We start from the raw sequence: 20,701 nt of genomic DNA on the forward strand, positions 1-20,701 counted from the left end.
TAATTTTATTCTTGATTTTTAATTCAATATCGTGTCTCTTGTTCATTTACCCTTGCTTGGTGATCCGGCTTTTCTGCTCTGGTTACTCGGAATTAGCCTTTGTGTGACGCTGTCCCCGATACCTTTTATATACCTCGTCGATCCCCCAGGAAAGGTGTTTCCACACAGTATCACGGAATCTTCCAAGTTGCTTGAACTTTGAATACTAGAATATCGCCTTCACCGGCCTCACTTATCATATCTCATATCACAGATTCACAGCACACCATGCCTGTCATCTCGCGCCTGTTGTCTATCCCGCTTCGCATCGCGGAAATCGCATTCGCGGCCGTTGTTGTGGGTATTATTGGACATTATCTTGCATCTTTTGATTCCATTCAGCCTTGGCCTCAGGCACGATGGATCTATACTGAAGTCATTGGTGGACTGTCGATACTGCTGGGACTGATTTGGCTGATTCCCTTCTCTTCTGGCTTCTTCTCTTGGCCCCGTATGTTTCCCCAAGGATGAATCTACCAAATATTCATCATATACTGACTCGCTACCTCTGCAGTGGACATTCTCATCTCATTCGCCTGGTTCGCCGCTTTTGGTATTCTGGTTGACGCTATTCACCACCTGCCCTGTGGTAGCATCTGGTCATGGGAGTTCCGCGGTGACTCTGTTTGCGGTCGCTGGAAAGCCGCTGAGGCATTTAGCTTCTTGTCCGCGATTGTTTGGCTCGTCTCTGGTCTAGTGGTATGTGGCCGTCATTGGCGATTATGAGTTCATTAACGATGTAATCCATTCTAACTTACTTTGCAGGGCATCTGGTTTACTTTCCGCAAGCGCGACACTACAGCCGCTACTACCACGTATGTCAAGCTGTGCACAAACGTCATTGTTGCGCAACTCAAATCTAAACTTGCGAACTTTATACTGACTATATCAACAGTCCCCGCCGTCGCTGGGGTCGCGATCGTAAAGTCGAGACTACCACCGCCGCAGTATAGAGGGCTTAATATCGTGGAGCCTCCAGAGCTGGTCAAATCACTGACTCCTTCATGGAGTCATTGTTAGCTAATGGTCCTCAGTGACCCACGACTCTGTGCTCTTCTCGACAATAGTGAACTTCGGTCGTTTCATGATATCAATGGCTTTCATGTCGCATTCTCCAGCTCGTCACGATCACAGGGCAAACGAATTACGACTATTTTTGATACCCGTACTGGACTCATGACCTTGTGCTTTTGGTGTTTAGTGACAGTCACTCGTTAAATGAATAAAATTTGATGCAGAACATTATCCGCGGTTGCATTGTCGCAGCCACATTCCCCGTACCGAGCCTTATCCGAGCCATGGAATCATGCAGCATGGTCAATCTGAAGACTTTTCCCTCACCAATCAACCTTGGTCCATCAATACAGCGACCGAATGAAATCCCTGCCCTGTCTCCCTACTCCAATCTGATACGCCGAACATGTAGATCCTAAAAATCGCACCATCACTCGAAACGATTACTAAGACCCCGTCCAAGCTTGGCATGCTAGTTATCTCGAACGCCACGTTGGCAATTTCAATCCCAGGACACCTCCCACACCAATCTGGTGTGTCGACGAAAAGAAAAAAAAAACATATAATGGGCAATCCAGGGAGTGCCAGCGAAAGCGCCGGTACGAATACGCCCCAGTCGTCGGAGAAGCCCCCAAACTCTGGGCCCCAATACCCGCCACCTTATCAGGACGACATTGACGCGCGGCATGAGCTGGAGGCAGACGCCGCGAAGGCCAATGGCGGCAGCTTTGATCTAGTAAATCGAGACATAGAGCTGGGTAATGTTCCGCTGCTCCCTGCCGAGGAATATGATTTCGAAGACAGCGATTCGGAATTCGATTTTGAGGAGGCGGATGAACACCAGTTTAGGCGCGATCCGCCTTTTTCATGCACGTTTGCGGGCTTCTGTGCTTGGCTGCGTGGGCCCTCGCCGCCACATGTTTATCATATCAACCCTTGGTTTCCACGTTGGCATGCTGCGCCCACGCGGTTGATTGATCGATTGGTTCCGCGCATGGGAGCCAAAATCGGCTTGCTTTTCCTTGGGCTGGTGTTCTGGATTGTCGTTTTTTTTTCGTCGCTTAAAGCCTCTGTGGCGGGCCAAGAGGTTCTGGGCTATGGACAGCCGGTCAAGTTGTCTTGTAATCACCGCTTGTGGTGTTTTTTTTTTTTTTCCCGTCTTCGTTTCAGAAGATAAATCCTTGTAAGGTATTTTCATGCTGATCCTCTCTCCAGGAATAATGCCACTGACTGCGGAATCAATGGCGATCTCTGCCAACCATTTGACGCTCAATCATTTGCTTTTCGCTGTCCTGCGGGCTGTGCCCAGGAAATGCTTTTGGAGCCGTACTATGTCGGTGGCGAGGAGTATAATTATCGTCCGCTAGTCATTGGTGGTAAGCCGTTTCGATTGGACGGTCACAATAGTGGAATCTATCGCGGTGACTCGTCCATTTGTGCATCCGCCCTCCATGCAGGCATGATCAGTGATGCAAAGGGAGGGTGTGGCATTTTGCGTCGCCAGGGCATGCGGGATAATTTCCAATCGTTCGTACAAAATGGCATCGAGAGCATTGAGTTCTTGTCATATTTCCCCATGTCATTTGTTCTCAGCAAAGAGGCTTCCTCGTCAGGAGCTAGCTCCGCGAAACCGGTTGAGTGCTCCGATATCCGCTGGCCGCTTTTCGCATTCACCGTTTTGACAACGGTCGTCTTCTCCATGACCGTCACGTCTGCCCCGGTCTTCTACAGCATCATATACTTTATAGTTTGGTTCCAGGTTGCCATGGCGTCTGACCCGCCAACATCGGGGTACTACAATCTCGTCTCCGTGGGCTTGGGTCGCTTCCTCCCAGGCGCATTTGTCGGTTTCGCCCTATACTATTTCTGCGTCCGACACACTCTCCAGAATCTCGACGCTCACATCGATAAGACTATCTTCTGGCTCGGCGGGTGCTGGGTCGGTGCTTTGAACACCAATACCTTCGACCGGATCCCCATCTCCCGTCTCACGCCACATGACATCCAGCAACAGCCCGGCGCTGTGACTGCTCTTGTCATGATAGTCGGATTCCTTATCGCAGTCTTCTTCCTCCAAGCGCATGCTTTCCGTCGCGAAGGCAACCTACTGTCGAAACTGAGACTATACGGCTTCTTCGTCCTGATCATTCTCATCCTCATCGCTGTCCCGCACATGAACCTCCGCATCCACCATTACATTCTCGCCCTCGTCTTCCTCCCAGGAACAACCCTGCAAACCCGGCCAAGTCTTCTCTTCCAGGGAATCCTGATTGGTCTGTTCATCAACGGCATCGCTCGTTGGGGATTTGACTCTATCCTCCAAACTCCCGCATCCCTGCTAGATGGTGGTAAGCTCGGCACCGTGGCCCCGGTCATCAGCCCGCCCACCATGGTGGGTCCAGACCATCTCGTTTTCTCGTTCCCCCAGATTCCGGCGAATGTAGACGGGATCAGTGTTATTGTGAATGACGTCCAGCGGTTCCAGCAGCTGAAAGGGAAAGATCAGGCGGGCGTCCCTGATTTCCCGTGGACGAGAGCTCGCCCGAATGCAATTGAGTATTTCCGGTTTGGGTATGTGCATCTCAATTCGCTCGGGGGTGTTTGGTATGAGGATTTCTCGAATCCGGCAACCTGGATGCCGGGTGGGAATTATTCCTATTTGGAATAAGAGATTATGTTGGCTTTCCTTGGACAATCGGAAAGTTGAAAAATTTTGTGTACAAATACGGAGGTTGTTATACTTTGTTTTCTTTTCTTTTCAATTTCGTTGATGCGCTATTTATGTACATACCATGAGGCCATCAGCATATAGACGATGTCACCATATCCACTTGGCATCTTGTACATAACATCATATATGCTCAGCAGCTCAGGCGTGCATGCACCACGCGTATGCACCATGCATCTAAAATTATCTGCTTCCTCAAGTACTACAAATGAAACATTGAATATTTGCATCAGCAGTAGTTCCAAATTCCGTGGACCACATGTGCAGGATTGCAGAAGCAATTTTGGCCATCAATAGATGCAAATTGGGTTCAAGATAGAGAAGTGGAAGTAACTAGATGGCTATTTGAAGTTGGCTCAATGTCAAAACAGAGACCCAATTCACCATACACATACACTCTGTACATAAACATGGACGCGCACAATTTTTCTCGTCCCTCGCTCAAAGCCAGCCAGCGCAATACTTGCCACGGTTCTCCCAAGACGGTTCCTATGATCTCCAGATAATGAAACGTACCATGATCATATGTATCCGGATCCTTGTTCACACCAGTGACTATTTCGGAAACTTTCCTAGGTCTTTGATAAATGAGATCCTTGACCAGTGCCATCGTCTGCCGGTTGCAAACCATATCCACAAAAATGTGGCGCAGATCCGTCAGAACACAGCACAGCTTTTCAGATATGTCAAAATGATGTCCGAAACATGCGAATGCTGCGGCAGTACTTTGGAAGAACGCCTGATTTTCTGAAGCAGAATCGACGCTCTCGCCACAACCATTCCGACAAGAGCAAACGCTGTATTTATGCGAGCTTGCTTGGGGTTGCTACACTGCCGGTCGTGTTGCTGCGGGAGGTAGATGCGCCTTTTGAGATGTGCAAGAGTGCCTCTATCAAGTGGCTCGCTATTTAACCGATCTGCAAGGTCGTGGAGAGTTTGCATGGTCTGCGTATGTTGTGGAATGGGACAGTCAAGTACTGTTTTGTCTGCAACCCATTGAACGATTTGGTCTCCTCGTTCGCACCAGTGCGTCTTCGAGATTCATGAACTTAGCGTCTCGCTTAGGAGATTCTGGTGAATCTGTTTCTGAGTTTGATCCCTCGTTGCTGTCTTTTTCACGTAAAGCGTCGAACATCGTGAAATTGATAGAAAAGTCTTGGGAGAATGGGAAACATTCTAAGGCTAGATCCATGAATGTTGAAACACATGTGCAAGTACTACTGTCTAAGGTCAATGTCGGTCGATAGCATTAGAGACATATAGGGAGGGGAAGGAAGGGACGCTGAATGATGGATGAGTATTTTGAAATTCCGATTTATATCCAGTAGGTGGTAGACTCGTGCTTTCAATCAGTAAATTTGACGGAGAACCATTCGAAATCAGCACCTCAAAGGTTCCAGAGTCCCACCCGCATGTTGTGCGAGAGATTCCGAGTTGAATTGAACCCTAGAGCCGTTGAGTAGGGTGCCCAGGTGCAACAAATACTATTCCAGCGGCGTTAACACTGGCTTCGTCCTCAGCCATTGGGAGGTTCGCTTCAAAGTTGTGAGCTCCACCACGCGTTTGTCGGAAATTCTGCCCCATCCTGCCCCATTCTCTGCAACCAATCCGTGTCTCGTACACCATCGACTGAATTGACCTGATCTTTCAGTCGGCGAACCACTGAAAATGCTCCGGGCCTGTCGGAGTCTCCTACATAGGACACGCAAAGTGATGTAGAATGGCTCGATTCTTCTAATGATATGGCGCTACTCACCTGGAAGAAGCACAATCCACGTCAGGTGACCTGAGACGAAAGACGATGCGATGAGGATGTAGCACGTAAAGAGGACTTGACGACAGGCGTACATACTAGTCAACAGCTTGAGGGCTATGTATGTAACCCTCATGGAGTGCTTGTACCAGTATGCGCATGTGTGCATATGTGGAGTACCTATCACAGCACTTGAGCACTTGAGTCCATCTTGCCCAGCTGCGTATGTATTTAGGAAAGCACTTTGAATCTTCAAAGTAAGATCTCACATGTGCAGTATAACCCCTTCTCAAGTCCCTTCTCAAGTCTATTCTCAAGTCTATTCTCAAGTCTGCTCTCAAGTCTACTCTCAAGTCCATTCTAGTTTATACACTAAAACCTATGGCTTAGTATATATACGTACTTTTCAAATGTTTCTTTTGGATACTATGTACCGGATGCTCCGATGTCCAACACGTATTGTAGCGGTTTACAAACACATGTAACCTGTGTTTACGTTAAAGCCTACTATGTTAAATCATACATATACAATTGCAAGAAACCTACCGGCCTTGATTGAGACCCTTTTGATAAATAGCACTATGTACACAAATGATATGTCCAACGCCACACAACACTAGCGGTGAATGTGAGCACAAGCTGACAACGCAGCAATTAGGATTCCAAGAAAACAGCCATGCCCAAGGATTAAACAAGAACTCCACCGTATGCAATGTGCAATAAGCCAATGAAACGACCAGAAGCAAAGATAGAAAACAAGATCATTCCTCTTTCGAGTAGTTGGTGTGGCATTTGACCTGAACAAGCTTTTGCTTGCCACCATTCGAGATGACCATTGCAGTCAGCTTGCCGCCCTTTACACATCCAGTGTCAAGGCCCTTGGTGTAAGTGCGGATGTTGAGAGATTTCTTGGCATCATGGCCGTATATGACAGTTGTTGGTTGAGAGTTGCGATCCTCTCCACTGGAATGCTTGATACTCTTGGATAGGATAGATTGGTGCTTGTCGAACAGCTAGTGGAATATCATTAGCATATGACCCTCAACGTGAAATGCGAATTGGCTCGTACCTTGGCCCAATTCAACCCATCATGCGATGCGCTCGGCACATGGGTATCCAAATCAATGGTACGCATGGTCATCACAGTAGATGGGTCTTGTTTTTCCAAGTCTACACCCGGAACAAGGCCGGCATGTACGACAGCAACCTGGCCCATACCCTGGACATAACCAACGTCCAGAATGACTGGACAGGTTTCCAGCCATTGCGCTTGCTCGTCGGTTAACAAACGAGCCAGAGCGCGCTCCTTGAGCTCTTTCTCCGAAAATATCTGGCTCTGCTTTTCCTCAGCCTCTGTCATGGCATTCGCGGACACAACCTCACGCCGGAGAAGAAGAACCCGATCCTCGTGGTTTCCCCGCACGCAAGAGGCTGAGTGCTCGCGTGCCAAATCCACGACACCGCCGCTATCGGGTCCCTTGTTGATCAAATCACCAGCGAAGATCAAATGATCGCCGTTCGCTTTCGAAAATGAAACTTTATCGAGAAGTGCAACCACTAATCGAAAACCAAACCAGTCAGCGACACCAATTCTGCCAAGAAATTATCCGGCAACATCGGAACGAAGAAGAACTTACACTCCTCTTTGCAGCCATGCACATCACCTACAACGATCAGCCGTTTCTCCTTCCACGAAGCAGCGTCCACACCCTCTAATCGAGCCTCAGGGAGCAGATCCGAATCTAATGTCCGAATCTGAATCAAATCATCAAATCGCGGTAACGAGTTGGACCCGAACCACCCCCCAACCTCCACTTTAGAAGCGGGGTTTAACGAATGGAGCAAGGCGCTGCGCTCCTCTAGGCGAGGGTAGAGAAACATAGTCCAGCTGAACCAGCTCAGCAGGAAAAGTATCATGTATACGACGACATAGCGGCGGAATCTTGGGGCGGCCGCGATGGACAGGGCCATCTGTAGCCACGGCGGGTGCTTGTCATGTTCGGGGGAAACGGAGTTGTTATTAGACGGGGGTTGCCAGGCATTCCGAACGGAATCGATTAGGGGCCGAGAGACTCGGGAGAAGCGTGAGTTTTTGGAAGAGGGGCCGGTTTGGTAGAGGTGATCGGTTTCGTCGAGATCGTCGAGATCATAATCTGACTCGTAGGATGCCATGTTTCGTGGTACCGGAGAGACTATTTAATGGGTATTTGACACGGGAAGAAAACGAAGGTAGAAAGAGAATGATGGTATTCAAAAAATGGAGTAGCCTAGGATCCAGGACGTCTTAAGCCACCCTCTGGGGAAGGAGAGAGTTGCTGGCGCTAATAAGCCGACCCTTGGCATTGGAGGAGGATTGAGACAAGAGTCGCAGAGGCCGCGTCCGGAAATAAATTGGTTCGGCCCACTTTAAACTAGTCTTTCCCCACTTAGCGATCTATGATTTGCATCGTATTCGTACCAAAACTACAGTAAACAATTGCAGCAGGTCTCTTAATTTTGAACATTTTGATTTTTTACAGGTATAGAGATGAGATTCAGAGAGAAGGATTTATCCCCGATACTGTTCGTAGTCTCCGGCTTCCTTTAGGCGCAGGGTCACCCGTTGCAACACCAACTCATCGTACACCTCCTCGACCTTCTTGCCGGCTTGGAGGACCTCACGTTCATGGTAGGCAGACTCTTCCAGGGTCATACACACCAAGTTTGTCAGCTCAAGCGGTAGAAGCTTTTGGCCGTCTTGTTGCCAAGTGGGATCAATTCCCCAGCCTCTGGCAGGGGTCTCCCAAGGGACAAATACGAGACGATTTTGCAGACCAGAGATGGCACTCTTTCCGCGCCAGACCTCCTCCATCAAGAATGCAATGTCGTCCCTGCTGACGGGAATGCGCAGACTGTTGGGATCTTGCCCAGCAATCTGCTTGACCAATCTCTCCGAATAGGCCTGGAGCTTGCCCAGAGCAGATTCATACATCTTGTCACGACCCTTGTTTGTTATGCTATAATCCAATGGGTAGTTTGTCACACTGCAGATGACATGATTGGCCACTGTGTAGCCAAAAACAGCAGGCATCGTGCCCAGAACTGGAAGAATGCGAACTCGGAAGTCTGCAAGAACTCCCAGCTCGCCCACTTGGCCCTTAGCAAATTCCTCCTCGGGAAGCGGAAGCAGAGTTGCTTTGCCAGGCCCGGGTTTCTCAGTCGAAAAGACTGTAGCTATACCTGTGGTCACGCCCTTTGCCTTTAATCGGCGCCGGGTACTGCGGGAAAGCGGGTCATCTGTACTTTGCGAGATATCGCCCACAACCACTCGTGTTGGATCGGACTTGCAGCCAGCGCCCATAGACGAAATTACAGGCAGCGAGTTTGAGTGACAGTAATGCAGCAGATCCACCTTGGAAGTAATGTTATCGATACAATCCAGCACGTAATCGGGTCGGCGACCCTCGCCATCGTGCGTCAAAGTCCACGGACCGAGAAGATTATCGGCCGCGTCCTTTCCAAACAGCTCGTTGCGGCAGTCAAACATCACCCAAGGAGCAATCTGCTCCAGTCGTCGCCGAATACAGTGCACCTTGGGCGTTCCCACATCAGCGAGTGTGGCGAGGGCGTGTCGGTTCAGAGAGGAGAGGGTGACTTGGTCGAAATCGATGAGTCGGATCTTCGCCACACCGGAGCGAGCGAGCGCGGCAGCGGCATGGGATCCAACACCACCACAGCCAACAACGACAATAAATGAGGATCGGAGTTTGGTGAGGCCATCGTCGGTGAGGAAGACCCGGTTTCGGGCTAGTTGTTCGAGGATCAGATCTGGTCGCAAACCCAGTTAGCTAGCTCACGCAGGAAGTTTCCCAAAGCAGTTCTGCACACCATCATCATAGTCTCCCTTTTGCGCTCTCCGGGCCAGCGCAGCACTGCGCTCATCTTCCTTGCTCAGTGGGATGCTATTTTCCGCGGCACCAAAATCCGTAAGCTTCAATCCAGTTAGCTATCAAACTCGAGCTTGGCGCAAATGGTGTAGGTATAATTCTAATTCCAGCAAGCACTCACTCTTCCGGATGGATGCTGCTCGTCAGCAGTTGGGATAGAAGCCTTCAGATCATAAACAGCCTCTTTCCTCTTGTAAGCCTGGTAACCAAAAATTGCAGTCGCAACTGCAGCACCAGACAAGACAGCGGTGGTCGTGAGCTGCGAATTGCTAGACCCAGCCTGACGGTGCAGCCAAGAAGCCATATTCCCTAGCAAGCCTTTGTCCTGCTCCTCTTTTTCTTGATCTTGTTCTTGTTCTCGTGTCCGTGTATCGTTCGTTGCGTTCGTTGGTGGGCGAGGGCGGTGGGGATTCCGCTCAGATTTGAATCTAGCATCCAAGTCAGAATCAAATCCGTAGTCTAGGTCGTCCTCATCAGGCGATTGCCACCATTTAGTGTTTTTTGATGCCATCGATTCTACCGGGGCTGTATATCGAGGTAACCATTTACTTACCAAGTCCAACAGCTGGGCAGCTGACCTCTTATAATTCGAGTATGCAAAGCTACAAGCAAGCCCGATGCGCTCATTAGTGGAACCTTACGGTCCGAGGCCGATTAGCTCAGCATAACTTGCACATGCTTCATGCCTGATTTCGGAGGCATCAACAGAGCGCCAGCAGCATGAGAGGGGTGCTTAGATTAAACCTCATTATTAACCAAGACCTGTCCATTTTTTGCTGCCTGACCTGCTTCAACCTCTTTGGAGATGTAACTTTCCGACAGGACAACAATGCATCTAAGAAGTGCGTCCTTAAGCGACATGGATCCGTCCCAAATTCATATTATCAGGGAGATTACGTGCTCTGATGCGTCTTCAATATTCGAGGTAGATCTGGATGGACAAAAATATGCTTTGAAGCTTTTCCACGACAACGGCGACCCTGGTTATACCGACAAAGGTCGTGATTTGAACCGCTTTCGCTGCGAACTCAATGCATATAAGAAGCTCTTCGCCTCTGGTGTTTGTGCGCGCAGTTTCGTTCCAAAATTCTACGGCTACATCAATCGAATTGATCCCGCAGAATTTCATCCTGCTTTCCAACATTTCTCTCTAGACAAGCTCAAACCGAGAGCAATATTGCTAGAGTACCTACCAAATGCAGAGAGTTTAAATTGCATTAACTACTCAGATGCACTCTTTCCCCAGGCAATTGAGGGCATGAAGGAGATACATAGGGCGGGCGTTCACCACAAGGACATCTACACGAGAAATCTTCTCCTTGTTCGTGGAGACCCTGATAGGCTGGTCTGGATTGACTTTGATGTTGCAATGACCTTCACCGACTTTGAACCTGAACAGCTGGCCCGTTGTGACCACGAAATTGCGCTTGTGAAGGGATTAGGAGAAGCACTGGTAAGGACTCCACTGCTCCCTAGTATGTTGGAAGTATTTAATGTGCTGACTGACGAATGCAGAGAGATGACCAGGCTGAGGGACTCCCGCCTGATACCAAATTCTACTAAGGGTTCTATAACACCTCCCTGTTATTGACTGTCACTCGCCATTCCATACGTCAGTGGATGCATGTTGGTGGGCCCTCGTCGTAGGCTTTACCGCTTTCGCAGCCACATGGCCAGAGAAAGTTGAGTGCGCGTGAGGCGCATTTAATCGTAGGTTCGGTACTGTTCTCAACTGCGCTCTATGTGGAGTGCTCCGGGTCGATATCGCTCCGTATGGGCTTCCACAATAGCCAGGTGTTGGCGCATAATCTGAGTTTTGTTCCCATGGTTCGTGCCCATTAGACTGATGCATCATCGAGGCGATATTGGCTCATCTCTTCCATTGTGTCTGGCAGTCGAAATAAGTTCAACAATTGAATGAACTCCGCCTAAAGACCTGTTGGCTTAGGTGCTGGAGTATGTTCGATGTTTTTATGAATTGAGGTAAACACTCAATGACCAAGCCGATGGCCAAGGATCAGCGGAGATTATTTTGTAACAAAGATAGTAGTTGTAACTTGTATCAACCTGAGAATCAGGAGTCGGACCCATTCTCCACTGATAGGCTGGGTGCGTAGGTCTTAATCCGTGGATTACTAATTTGGTCACGTGTCAGCGCGCGCGAACACCAAATTACACGACACCAGCAACTCCTCCTGCGACGCGTGCCTCTTCACGCAGCAATTATGCTCAGCTTTCCATTATACCGCAATCTTCATATAAAAGGACTCAACTTCGCCATAGAATGGCTCCTTGACTAACCCCGGTTCAGAAAATTGTCCGGCTATCTCTAGCGCAAGGCTGCTACAGGTCAGCTGGCAACAGCACGATCGCCTCGCTGTTTTTCCCATCATGACACCCACAACTTATGTTCGCTGAGTAAAATGTGGCGCTCGTCGAACACGATCTGCTCCTGTTGATCGCGCACTGTGACAGAACTGGAAGGTCCCGGTCACCCCCGGAGGCCACAGTGGTGAAAACTTCCTGGTCCGCCAACCTGGCGTACAATAACTTGATCACTTTGTGTTCGACGAATCCCACATCCTACTCGGCAAGCTGAGGGAGCTTTGACCGATGATCGACTGGATGGGTCAGACATTGCCGGTTGATGCATCGGAAATGCCACACGGGAGCGCAGGCATGATCGGCGCGATTGTATCTTCGAAGCCCTGGGTAGCCTCGGTCGCAGGTCTAAGATCATGATGCTCAAGAGCCCAGTTAAAAACTCTATTTCCCTGTCTCAATGATGATAACCCACACATTCAAGAGCTTCTCACGATACCCTGCCCGGGAACCTGGGGCAGTGGACTCCATCCCTCAGTCAGCTTGTCTGAACTGTAAGTGGAAGGAGACACTTGCTGGGTAAATGACTGAGTAATGAACAGAGATCTTAGAGACTGCCCCCCTTTTTGGCCTCTTGATACCCTGCCATCGCCTTCGTTGTGTTGGCTTGAAATCAACTTGACCTGCTAATCTTGTTTAACACCAAATGTACATACAACAGAACCGCAATCTACGCTACAGATCTACGCAATCGACATATCTTCACTATTCTTGATACGTGATCCAATTTCTTGCCAGTCACCGCTAATTGGCATCATGTCTTTCGTCAATCCCAACTGCGTTCTCCGATGGAAACGCTGTTCAAACCTCCTTGAATCACTTCGCCTCTTGCATTGCCACCCAATGACGACAATATCCGTCGCAACACTCCGAGGCTACGTATATTATGCTCCGTCTGTATACCTCTCAAGGCAACGGCGTCGAGCAAGTCGATGACGAGTGACAATAGGTAGTTTTCAATCTGAGGGTGTGCCATAATACTAGAGGCTTGTATTTCCCCCAATCGAATTACATTGACATTTCTTATCTTCTCTTCTTTTACAATCTAGCGTGTGAAACAAACTACTAATCAACATCAAAAGAGTCATTTTTGGACATTCAAGCATTTGGAATCGTCAGAGACAAGTCAGACGGACTTATATTCAGGATGTCCCCGGCCCTCGCAATCTTCCTTCCTAGCCTTGGAACGCATCCTGATCCTTTTCGCCATTCGTAGATATTGAGGTTTTTTTTTAGATGGGGGGGGGGTTGTTCGTCCTTGTGACGCTTCAGCCGCGCAGATGTCGATCGAGTACCCCTGTCTGATCTGCCTTTGGATGTGTGGGTACTGAATGATGTTTTTCAACCCTTCGAGGTCTTTGTTACGGCATGGTTGCTCTTGTATTTGTGTTTTGCCCAGTGATGAGTCTGTCTTAGACGGACATTAAGCCAATTCTGCAGGCATCGCTGTCTTGAAGATCTTATGATTTTCAGATTCTGATGGATGCTGTTGACGAGACGAGAGCTTTTCTGAGGGTTATAAACTGATCGATTGTCGTGATGCGTTCTCATGTTCTTTTTCATCTCGCTCCTTGCAATTTGTATTTATCGGGTCTTAAAGCAATTCAACTATTTGTTACATTTATTCAGGTTGCATTTTTCATATCCATTCTTTTGGTCGAAAGTTGTTGGTTCTTGCCATATGCATGTGCGTATAAGGATCGTAACATTGAAGTCTTCCGATGTGCACCTTATTAGCATACAAAGACGTGACTGTTCAAGTCCCAACCTAGCTGGGCTTAACCAATCTGCCAGGCGTTGAATTAAAAGTAGAGGAGTGTATTATTGCACACTAAAGAACGCCCGCTAATGCATTTTGTGGTCATCGCACGCTGCAAGACTATATACAGGAAAATCATAACGGCACCAATGTTGTTCCACCCTCGAAGCTAGGCAACCGCAACCCCATTCAATACTCGAATTATAAGACAACCTATTTCAGGAAGCGTCCAAGTGCACCGCCAATGTTCTTCAGGTCAAGCAAGAAGGTATCGTGGCCAAACAACGAGAGATCCTCGCCAAGCTCAATGTGCTCAACGTTCTTGTTGCCGCCAGCGCGAAGGGTCTCAGCGATCTCCCGTTGTTGCCATGCAGGGAACAGAATGTCGCTAGCAACACCCATGACAAGGACAGGGTGGTTCTTCAGCGGCGATAGACCAGCAATCAGGTCAGGAGGAGGTCCTTCAGTTTCCTGCGAGGCAACGGACCGATCAGCGGGCGGCACGGAGGCAGTGGCCTCGGGCTGTTCCTCGTATGGCTTGTCAGGCAAAGTCAAGCTGCAAGAGGAATCTATGACACCCGATGACATATCACCCTGAGCAATGCGAGTCTCGCCGTCTGCACGACGAAGACGAGTTTCAGTTTGGTGGGCATGGCCGAGGTCGAAAAGGTCCATGGCCTTGGATACGTAAAGAAGACTGTTGGGGTCGTACTCCAAGCAGAACTTCTCACCAGCGTGGTCGAGATAGGTCTCAATGAGGAAGTCGGGGCACAGAGCAGGCTGTTTGCTGGGGTCGGCACGGCGACGGCCGAATCGCTGTTCCCACTCCGGTCCGCTGCGGTAGGTGACAGTGGCAATCTCACGCGCCAGCTTCATACCGGAATGCGGGGGGATGGCGTCGTAGTAGAAGCCACGGGCCCAGTGGGGATCCATCATCAATACCTGTCGCTGAGTGTGTCGCATGGCAATGCTGTATGGGTGGCTGCGAGCACAGCCGCTGATGCTGACGATCTTATCCACGCGCTCAGGGAACAGCACACCAGCTGCCAAGCTTTGCATTCCTCCCATACTGGATCCGACAGAGGCAGCCAGCTTCTGAATACCCAGGCCGTCAAGAATACGGAACTGAGCCCGTACCATGTCGTCTATCGTGAGGATTGGGAACCGTGTTGCGTATCGCTCGCCGTCGGAAGGATCCTTTGAGGAAGGTCCCGTGCTACCATAGCAGCCTCCCAACACATTTGTGCAAATGACAAAGTACTTATCGGTGTCCAGAGGCAGACCGGGTCCAATGAACTTCTCCCACCAGCCAGGCTTCGGGTTTGACGCAGTGCTATGGGCGTGGCTCGAGGCTGACAATCCAGTGTGCAATAGGATCGCATTGCTCTTATCGCCATTCAGTTGACCCCATGTTTCATAGGCAATGTCAAATTCCGGCAGCACGCCGCCCCAGTCTAGAAGCAGCGGCTGGTCACAATGAAAGCTTTCATGTTGACCGGTAGTGTACGAAGGTTCGGGTCCGGATTCAAGGGATCGAGCATTAAGCATAGCGGATTTTGCCTCCTGGGCATCGAGACACGGGAACGACATGGCGGGATTGGACGAGTCCTTCGCTGTAGCTGATGGGCTCTTTCGCGGCGACACGGCATGCAGCATTCGGGGATGCGCCGATAACGGCCGACGAGCGCCGGTGAGCAACGATGTCGACTCACTGGGTCGCCATTGTGAGGCACGAAGTGTGCGCGAGGCTGAGCGAGCAGCGCTCTGAAGTGAACGCATTGCAGCAATATTAGGGATTTGATGTGAGCAAGAAACTGTTCGCCGCGGGCAGCTCTTTAAGCGCATAGTATATTGCCCGATTGCGCAGGCGGAGAGAAGATCTTATCGCCTCAGGCATGGTCACCGGCATGGCGTCATCTTTATTTGCGCTGATTGGTCGGAAACTGGCCGTTTCCCCGGGCCCACATCTATACAGCTCCAGTGGATTACTAATTTACATCTAGAATATGACGAATTGACAGCTTGGGTAGACGGTGACCGTAGACCTAAGGCTGTGGACCTAGGTCCGCAAATTTCAGACCGGAGAGCGCCGCGAATTCATGTAAGATGAGATATGATAGAACCAATCAATATTGGAAAAGGAGCCGAGTTGCAAGGATCTGTTTGGGTCCAGTTCAATGTTACAATTCACCACTCAGCAGCTTGAACGAAGAAAATGGCCCTCAAGCCACCAACGTGTTACGTCAATACCCCGCAGATCTTTGAGGTTCATATACATAGTAGTCAAGCACAAGGCTGAACGGCCTGATCGTGCTATAAATAAAGCTTCCTTCTGTTTTATTCTCTTAACGTTTCGTTCTTTGGGTCTAAATTTTTTTGAATTTTTTTGAATTTTTTTGGGCATATTGGATGATCGCTCCTGTCAAGAAAACAAAAGTCGCTAAACCATCCGCCGTGTCTATTAAAAACTACAACTCCCTTGTAATTCGCCAAGCAAGGAACAATGTCATCTGCAAAAGATTACGTCTTTACCAGGGACTACCTGGACAACAACCGGTAACTCATCCAACTCCAAAGCAAGCCAACATCGTGAACAGACACGAGGAATCGAGTCTACAAGGGAAAGGAGGGCAAGAACGCAATGCGATAGTATTGAGTGGTGCGAGGAGAGAAAGAAGAAGAGAAGGAAGAGAAGAGCTATCTACAGAGATGGAGTGAGAGTACAGAATCACAGATCATGTGATCAAACACATGGAAACTAAAGAAGAATGTACAGAATTAATTTACAGCACTATCTCGCTGTGCAGCTCTTCGGATATCACATTCATCCATCAATCCCCACTAAATCAACGAATTTGAGCATTGTAGATGTGGGCACAGGTACTGGGTAAGATCATTCGGGATTTTATTTCGCTCGCCGAGAAGTCTGTTAATCTTTTGTAGAACATGGCTCACAGATCAAGTCGGAAAGTTTCCAAGCTCGGTCAGACTAGATGGATTGGATATCTCCCTTGATGCTACACCGCTGCCGGAATTGCTCCCGGACAATGTCAAGTTTAATTTATGGGATATTAAAGAAGACGTGCCAGAGCACTTAATTGGCGTCTACGATGTGGTTCATGTCCGATTCTTCGCCTTTGTTCTTCAAGAGCCAGATCTAGAACATGTCCTTGACAATCTGGCTAAGCTTCTCAGTAAGTTGAGCCTTGGATTTCTGCTTTCTCGATCGAGCTGAGTTGACCTCATCTATATAGAACCGGGCGGATACCTGCAATGGACAGACATGGACGTAAATTCATGTCGATTGGAGAAAATCAGGCCAGAGATTGAGGCCGATGCACAGCTCAAGTTGCTGAAAATGTTTCAGGGTAATGATGACAGACTTCGTCCGGCTTGGGTACCTAAACTCCCCGGCTTGTTCGCCAAGAAGCAGTTTGAAGCAGTTGAATGCGATGCTAAAGAGTGCCCACCACACCTAGCGTTATCCTGGCATGAATGCGGACTGCTGGCTACGGAAGTCCTTGCAAGAAGTAAGGAAGGCGACAAAGATGTAGCTGCAATGTTCAAGCAAATGCTGAACCAGGCTGCCAAGGAGACACGAGATGGATCATACTTGGCCTTTACCAGATACACTGTTATCGGTCGGAAACAGTAACGAATCGCGGAATAGCGATAAAAACACCCATTTCGAAATTACAGAGGTATTTAACTAAGGAGGTTGAAAACCCTCGTCAATATGAAACTTTCTTGTGGTGCAGCTGTCCTGTTTCCAAGGTTCGAAACACCCAGGATCAGGCACATTCTGGCGGGGTTGCCATGTATGCCTAGTAACTAGTAACACACTCGGAAGCCTCTTTCCCAAACACCCCCGCCCCTCATGTGGTTATAACAACACCGGTCACTTACTACGCATATGATTTTTGAATAAAGAATTTCGAAGGGGGAGAATGGCAGCGAAAGACGAGCGCTGGATATTAATTTGTTCTTGCATCGTGTCATGTAAGTAGTTGTTCCGACTGCCCTATAGAGGTCTGCCGGCAAATCGGCCTTGCGGATGACAGATCCGTGAATGAATAATCAATCAATCAATCCTATAACTATATCATGCTAATGTTTGTTTATCATGGGGGTAGTAGAGATAAGCAAGCCCTGAAAACATCCCGTTATGGCGTATCACAAAATTGAACCCGCCAGAGTACCATCCCCCAGCCTTTCTAAAACATAAGCGTGGTGCCGTTAACCGGCTGTTAGTTCTGGCGTAATGTAGTCTCCGTTTGAGGTCATAACTTGATTGATGAATTCCGCCGGGCTCAAGTTTCAAGCCAGTAGGTTCCACTTGGCAGGATAGACAAATGAAATCGTCGTCATTGAGGTATTTAGGATCAGTACAACCTCGATGCTGCCATGTCAAGCATTGGGAACATAAAAGTCCATTTTCTAGCCCAGCGCGTTTCTCGCAGCAAGGGACAGAAAGAAACATATTTTCTATCCCTTTGATGTAAGACAGTTGCGGTAATGATGCATAGTATGATTCTTCAAATGCGAATGAAGCTTGAGCAAGTGCCACAGTATCCTTTGGCGCCGATTGATCCAGGATAATAGTGAGAATTTCCGGCGGAAGTCGAGAGGCCCAATTCTCCCTGAAATTGTAGTCCTCTTTCCAGCGCGTTGTAGAGAATACTTGTGCTAGAAGCCGAAATCCAGGGGAGCCTTCCAAGGCCGCGAGATTGGTGACTATCGGAAACGGCCTTGTACTAGTTATCGTGTGTTGCGAAAGCTCGATAAGAACAACATCCATTGGTGAGAGGAGAACACAGTGGACTTTCCGTCGGTGTTGAAATTGGGCGTTGGGAAGAAGCATCCTAGCCCGCTCAATAGCTAGGTGAACGGAGTCAGGAGAGCGGACGTCTCCCTCTAGGACCACTAGTAATCCATGAAACCAATATATGTCAGCATTTGGATATTTCCACTCGGGAAAAGACTCTGGCCTTATTGGGTGGCCCCTTGGATCTTGCGATATCTCGAAGTCCCAAGCCGCGAGGTGAAGAAAAGCCCTCGAAAAGGCATAAAATGCCGGGTTGGCAAGATTCCAAGTCAAAGGATCATCAATCCAGTCCCTCCATATCAGGACAAAATCAATAAAGAATCGCTGCTGAAGTTCGAACATAGCAGTGGGAAGCTCTATGTTGAGGCGCGATAATACCTTCGTGACAATGGAAGTTGTTTTGTTCAAGGTAGTACTTGCCAGCTGAGGGAACTGAGGAGCTTCTTGGCTCCAATCCTCAAGGGAAAATATAGGACTGTTATAGACAGTGGTAAGATGAGCCTTGAAGGTTTTCATCGTCCGGGGCCCATCTTGGATAGCATTCCAAACTCGGACCATTATCATATCCATGTCCAGGTCGATAGTGACTGAGCGATGGAAACTCGATAGGAGTGGATGAGCAAATGGGACCTCGATCCATCCATCCAGATCAATTTGGTCGCGATTCTCAAAGATCTCCTTAACCTTGCGGTGGATTTCCTTGTCGTCCAGGTTCACTTTAAGAAGACGCGAGCGGTACCATTTTTCTGTTCTTCTTAGCCTGCGCTCAAGGCCAACACCCCAGGGCTTCCATGATTGCTCACCATTTATTCGCAGATTCCACGCCCCCGCTGCCTCTGTCCGAGGCCGTCTTCCGAATCTCATACCGCACTTGATTATGGTTCAGGTAATGCGAGTGAAAGTTCGATCTTCGTTATAAGCGGAGTATACATAATACACACGAGGTGTGAAAAGATATGTCGGTGGGAAAGCCCTAAGGGGCTGGAATTTGGTGGACATCAGGTTGAGCCAACCCGTTCAGAACGAAAAGGAAGAAAATTTCTAAGCCCTCCACTTTTCGGATTTACGTTCAAAATCAATATCGCGTCAACTGGTCGCAGAAAACCGGAATCAGACCTGTCAACATTCCACATCAAGAAGGTCATACAAAGGGTGAGCATGACTGAGTAGATAGCAATTTTTATTTGCAGCAACATTTGAAGACAACAGGTAGTAAGGACTTCCAAGCGAGCCAATCTACGTTGGACACGAGGAACCCCAACACCACTGGTGCTAAAAATCAATATATCCAAAATTTTTTATGTTAAACATTGAATTCTTCCAAAATTTGCAGACCATTCGGCGTAACACTGAACAATGGCTTTGACTTGAGCACTTGAGTGCTGGTATTCAGGCACCTGGGGCCTATAGCAGAAAGTCCACTCTTGCTGTAGGGATCGTAGATGTTTGAGGATGCTCCGACATATGATGCACCTGATGATAATCTTTAGAGGCACGGTATGCAGAGATCTCTTCAGCTTGAGCTCTAGCCCATTCAGACTCCGACAATCCACTTGCTTTCATCTGCTGTGACGATAGACTGCTGTACTCCTGGGGGGTGATGCGAGTTTCTGCTCCATTCGTCGAATTGAGCTTAATATAAATCACTTCTGCCATAGGAGGCGCAGACACCACACCAAAATGAAGAAGAAGAAATATCGATGAAAACGCGAAGCAGTAGAATATTACCCAGAATCGAATCGGGTATAATCGAAAATAGCGATACACTCGGAGTAGAATGGTCGAAAGGACTTGGCGTGTCTGAGGGATAAGAAATGCCACTATCCATGCAAAGGTGCAGCTAAGGAAGAATTCCTTATTGAATATGACGAAATTGGCAATAATCAGAACTCTGCGAAGCTGCTTAGCTTTGGTACCTTGGTATGATGCATGTTCAATGTTATATTTGGGTGCTTACGACTCGAGAAAAGAGCGTTTGGCCATTATGGTGATTGCGGAATGACCTTCGGTTTGCTGAGATTGTGTGGTATGGTATTTGGAACGACCTAATTTCAACGGAAGGAAACGGCAAATATTTAAGCAATCAATATCTTTATCTCTTTTTCCTTTTGCCTCGGACGGTTGACGGCGAGTTTCCGTGAAAACAAAGCTACGTAGGTGAATCAAGTGGATCCCGCCACTGGTGAGGGGGTCTACCGATTGATCAGAGCACTCTGTAGTCCCGATTAGTTAAACAAACATAGGGCGCGCTGCCTAGGTACCTACATGTAGTAGC

At 48.6% G+C, this 20,701-nt stretch overlaps 7 protein-coding genes across 7 annotated transcripts; 4 read left to right on the forward strand and 3 right to left on the reverse strand.

The window, feature by feature from the left end:
- Window positions 1-267: 267 nt before the first annotated feature.
- On the forward strand, window positions 268-992 carry N7466_000419 (MARVEL domain-containing protein; the record flags this gene model as incomplete). The annotated part of the gene is made up of 4 exons (XM_057159817.1): window positions 268-490; window positions 554-738; window positions 805-854; window positions 935-992. 4 exons carry the CDS (start codon window positions 268-270, stop codon window positions 990-992), a joined length of 516 nt encoding a protein of 171 aa, XP_057026065.1.
- A 626-nt stretch (window positions 993-1,618) lies between these two features.
- On the forward strand, window positions 1,619-3,721 carry N7466_000420 (LCCL domain-containing protein; the record flags this gene model as incomplete). Its single annotated transcript, XM_057159818.1, has 2 exons — window positions 1,619-2,190; window positions 2,269-3,721. The coding sequence occupies 2 exons, from the start codon at window positions 1,619-1,621 to the stop codon at window positions 3,719-3,721; spliced, it is 2,025 nt and encodes a 674-aa protein (XP_057026066.1).
- A 2,574-nt stretch (window positions 3,722-6,295) lies between these two features.
- On the reverse strand, window positions 6,296-9,985 carry N7466_000421 (Molybdenum cofactor biosynthesis MoeB; the record flags this gene model as incomplete). The annotated part of the gene is made up of 6 exons (XM_057159819.1): window positions 9,582-9,985; window positions 9,402-9,504; window positions 8,134-9,341; window positions 7,172-7,691; window positions 6,604-7,091; window positions 6,296-6,547 (listed from the first exon to the last, which is right to left on the reverse strand). The coding sequence occupies exons 1-6, from the start codon at window positions 9,969-9,971 to the stop codon at window positions 6,296-6,298; spliced, it is 2,961 nt and encodes a 986-aa protein (XP_057026067.1). The 5' UTR covers window positions 9,972-9,985.
- Window positions 9,986-10,289: 304 nt separating this feature from the next.
- On the forward strand, window positions 10,290-11,023 carry N7466_000422 (serine/threonine protein kinase; the record flags this gene model as incomplete). Its single annotated transcript, XM_057159820.1, has 2 exons — window positions 10,290-10,913; window positions 10,976-11,023. 2 exons carry the CDS (start codon window positions 10,290-10,292, stop codon window positions 11,021-11,023), a joined length of 672 nt encoding a protein of 223 aa, XP_057026068.1.
- Window positions 11,024-13,814: 2,791 nt separating this feature from the next.
- On the reverse strand, window positions 13,815-15,380 carry N7466_000423 (homoserine O-acetyltransferase family protein; the record flags this gene model as incomplete). Its single annotated transcript, XM_057159821.1, has 1 exon — window positions 13,815-15,380. The coding sequence occupies one exon, from the start codon at window positions 15,378-15,380 to the stop codon at window positions 13,815-13,817; it is 1,566 nt and encodes a 521-aa protein (XP_057026069.1).
- A 1,089-nt stretch (window positions 15,381-16,469) lies between these two features.
- On the forward strand, window positions 16,470-17,256 carry N7466_000424 (class I SAM-dependent methyltransferase; the record flags this gene model as incomplete). Its single annotated transcript, XM_057159822.1, has 3 exons — window positions 16,470-16,488; window positions 16,559-16,795; window positions 16,856-17,256. 3 exons carry the CDS (start codon window positions 16,470-16,472, stop codon window positions 17,254-17,256), a joined length of 657 nt encoding a protein of 218 aa, XP_057026070.1.
- A 447-nt stretch (window positions 17,257-17,703) lies between these two features.
- Window positions 17,704-19,290, reverse strand: N7466_000425 (PHD finger domain-containing protein; the record flags this gene model as incomplete). The annotated part of the gene is made up of 1 exon (XM_057159823.1): window positions 17,704-19,290. One exon carries the CDS (start codon window positions 19,288-19,290, stop codon window positions 17,704-17,706), a length of 1,587 nt encoding a protein of 528 aa, XP_057026071.1.
- Window positions 19,291-20,701: the final 1,411 nt, after the last annotated feature.

The sequence above is a fragment of the Penicillium verhagenii genome (genome assembly GCF_028828195.1).
Source record: "Penicillium verhagenii strain IBT 33310 chromosome Unknown utg000002l_segment0_segment0, whole genome shotgun sequence".
Classification (NCBI taxonomy): Eukaryota; Fungi; Ascomycota; class Eurotiomycetes; order Eurotiales; family Aspergillaceae; genus Penicillium; species Penicillium verhagenii.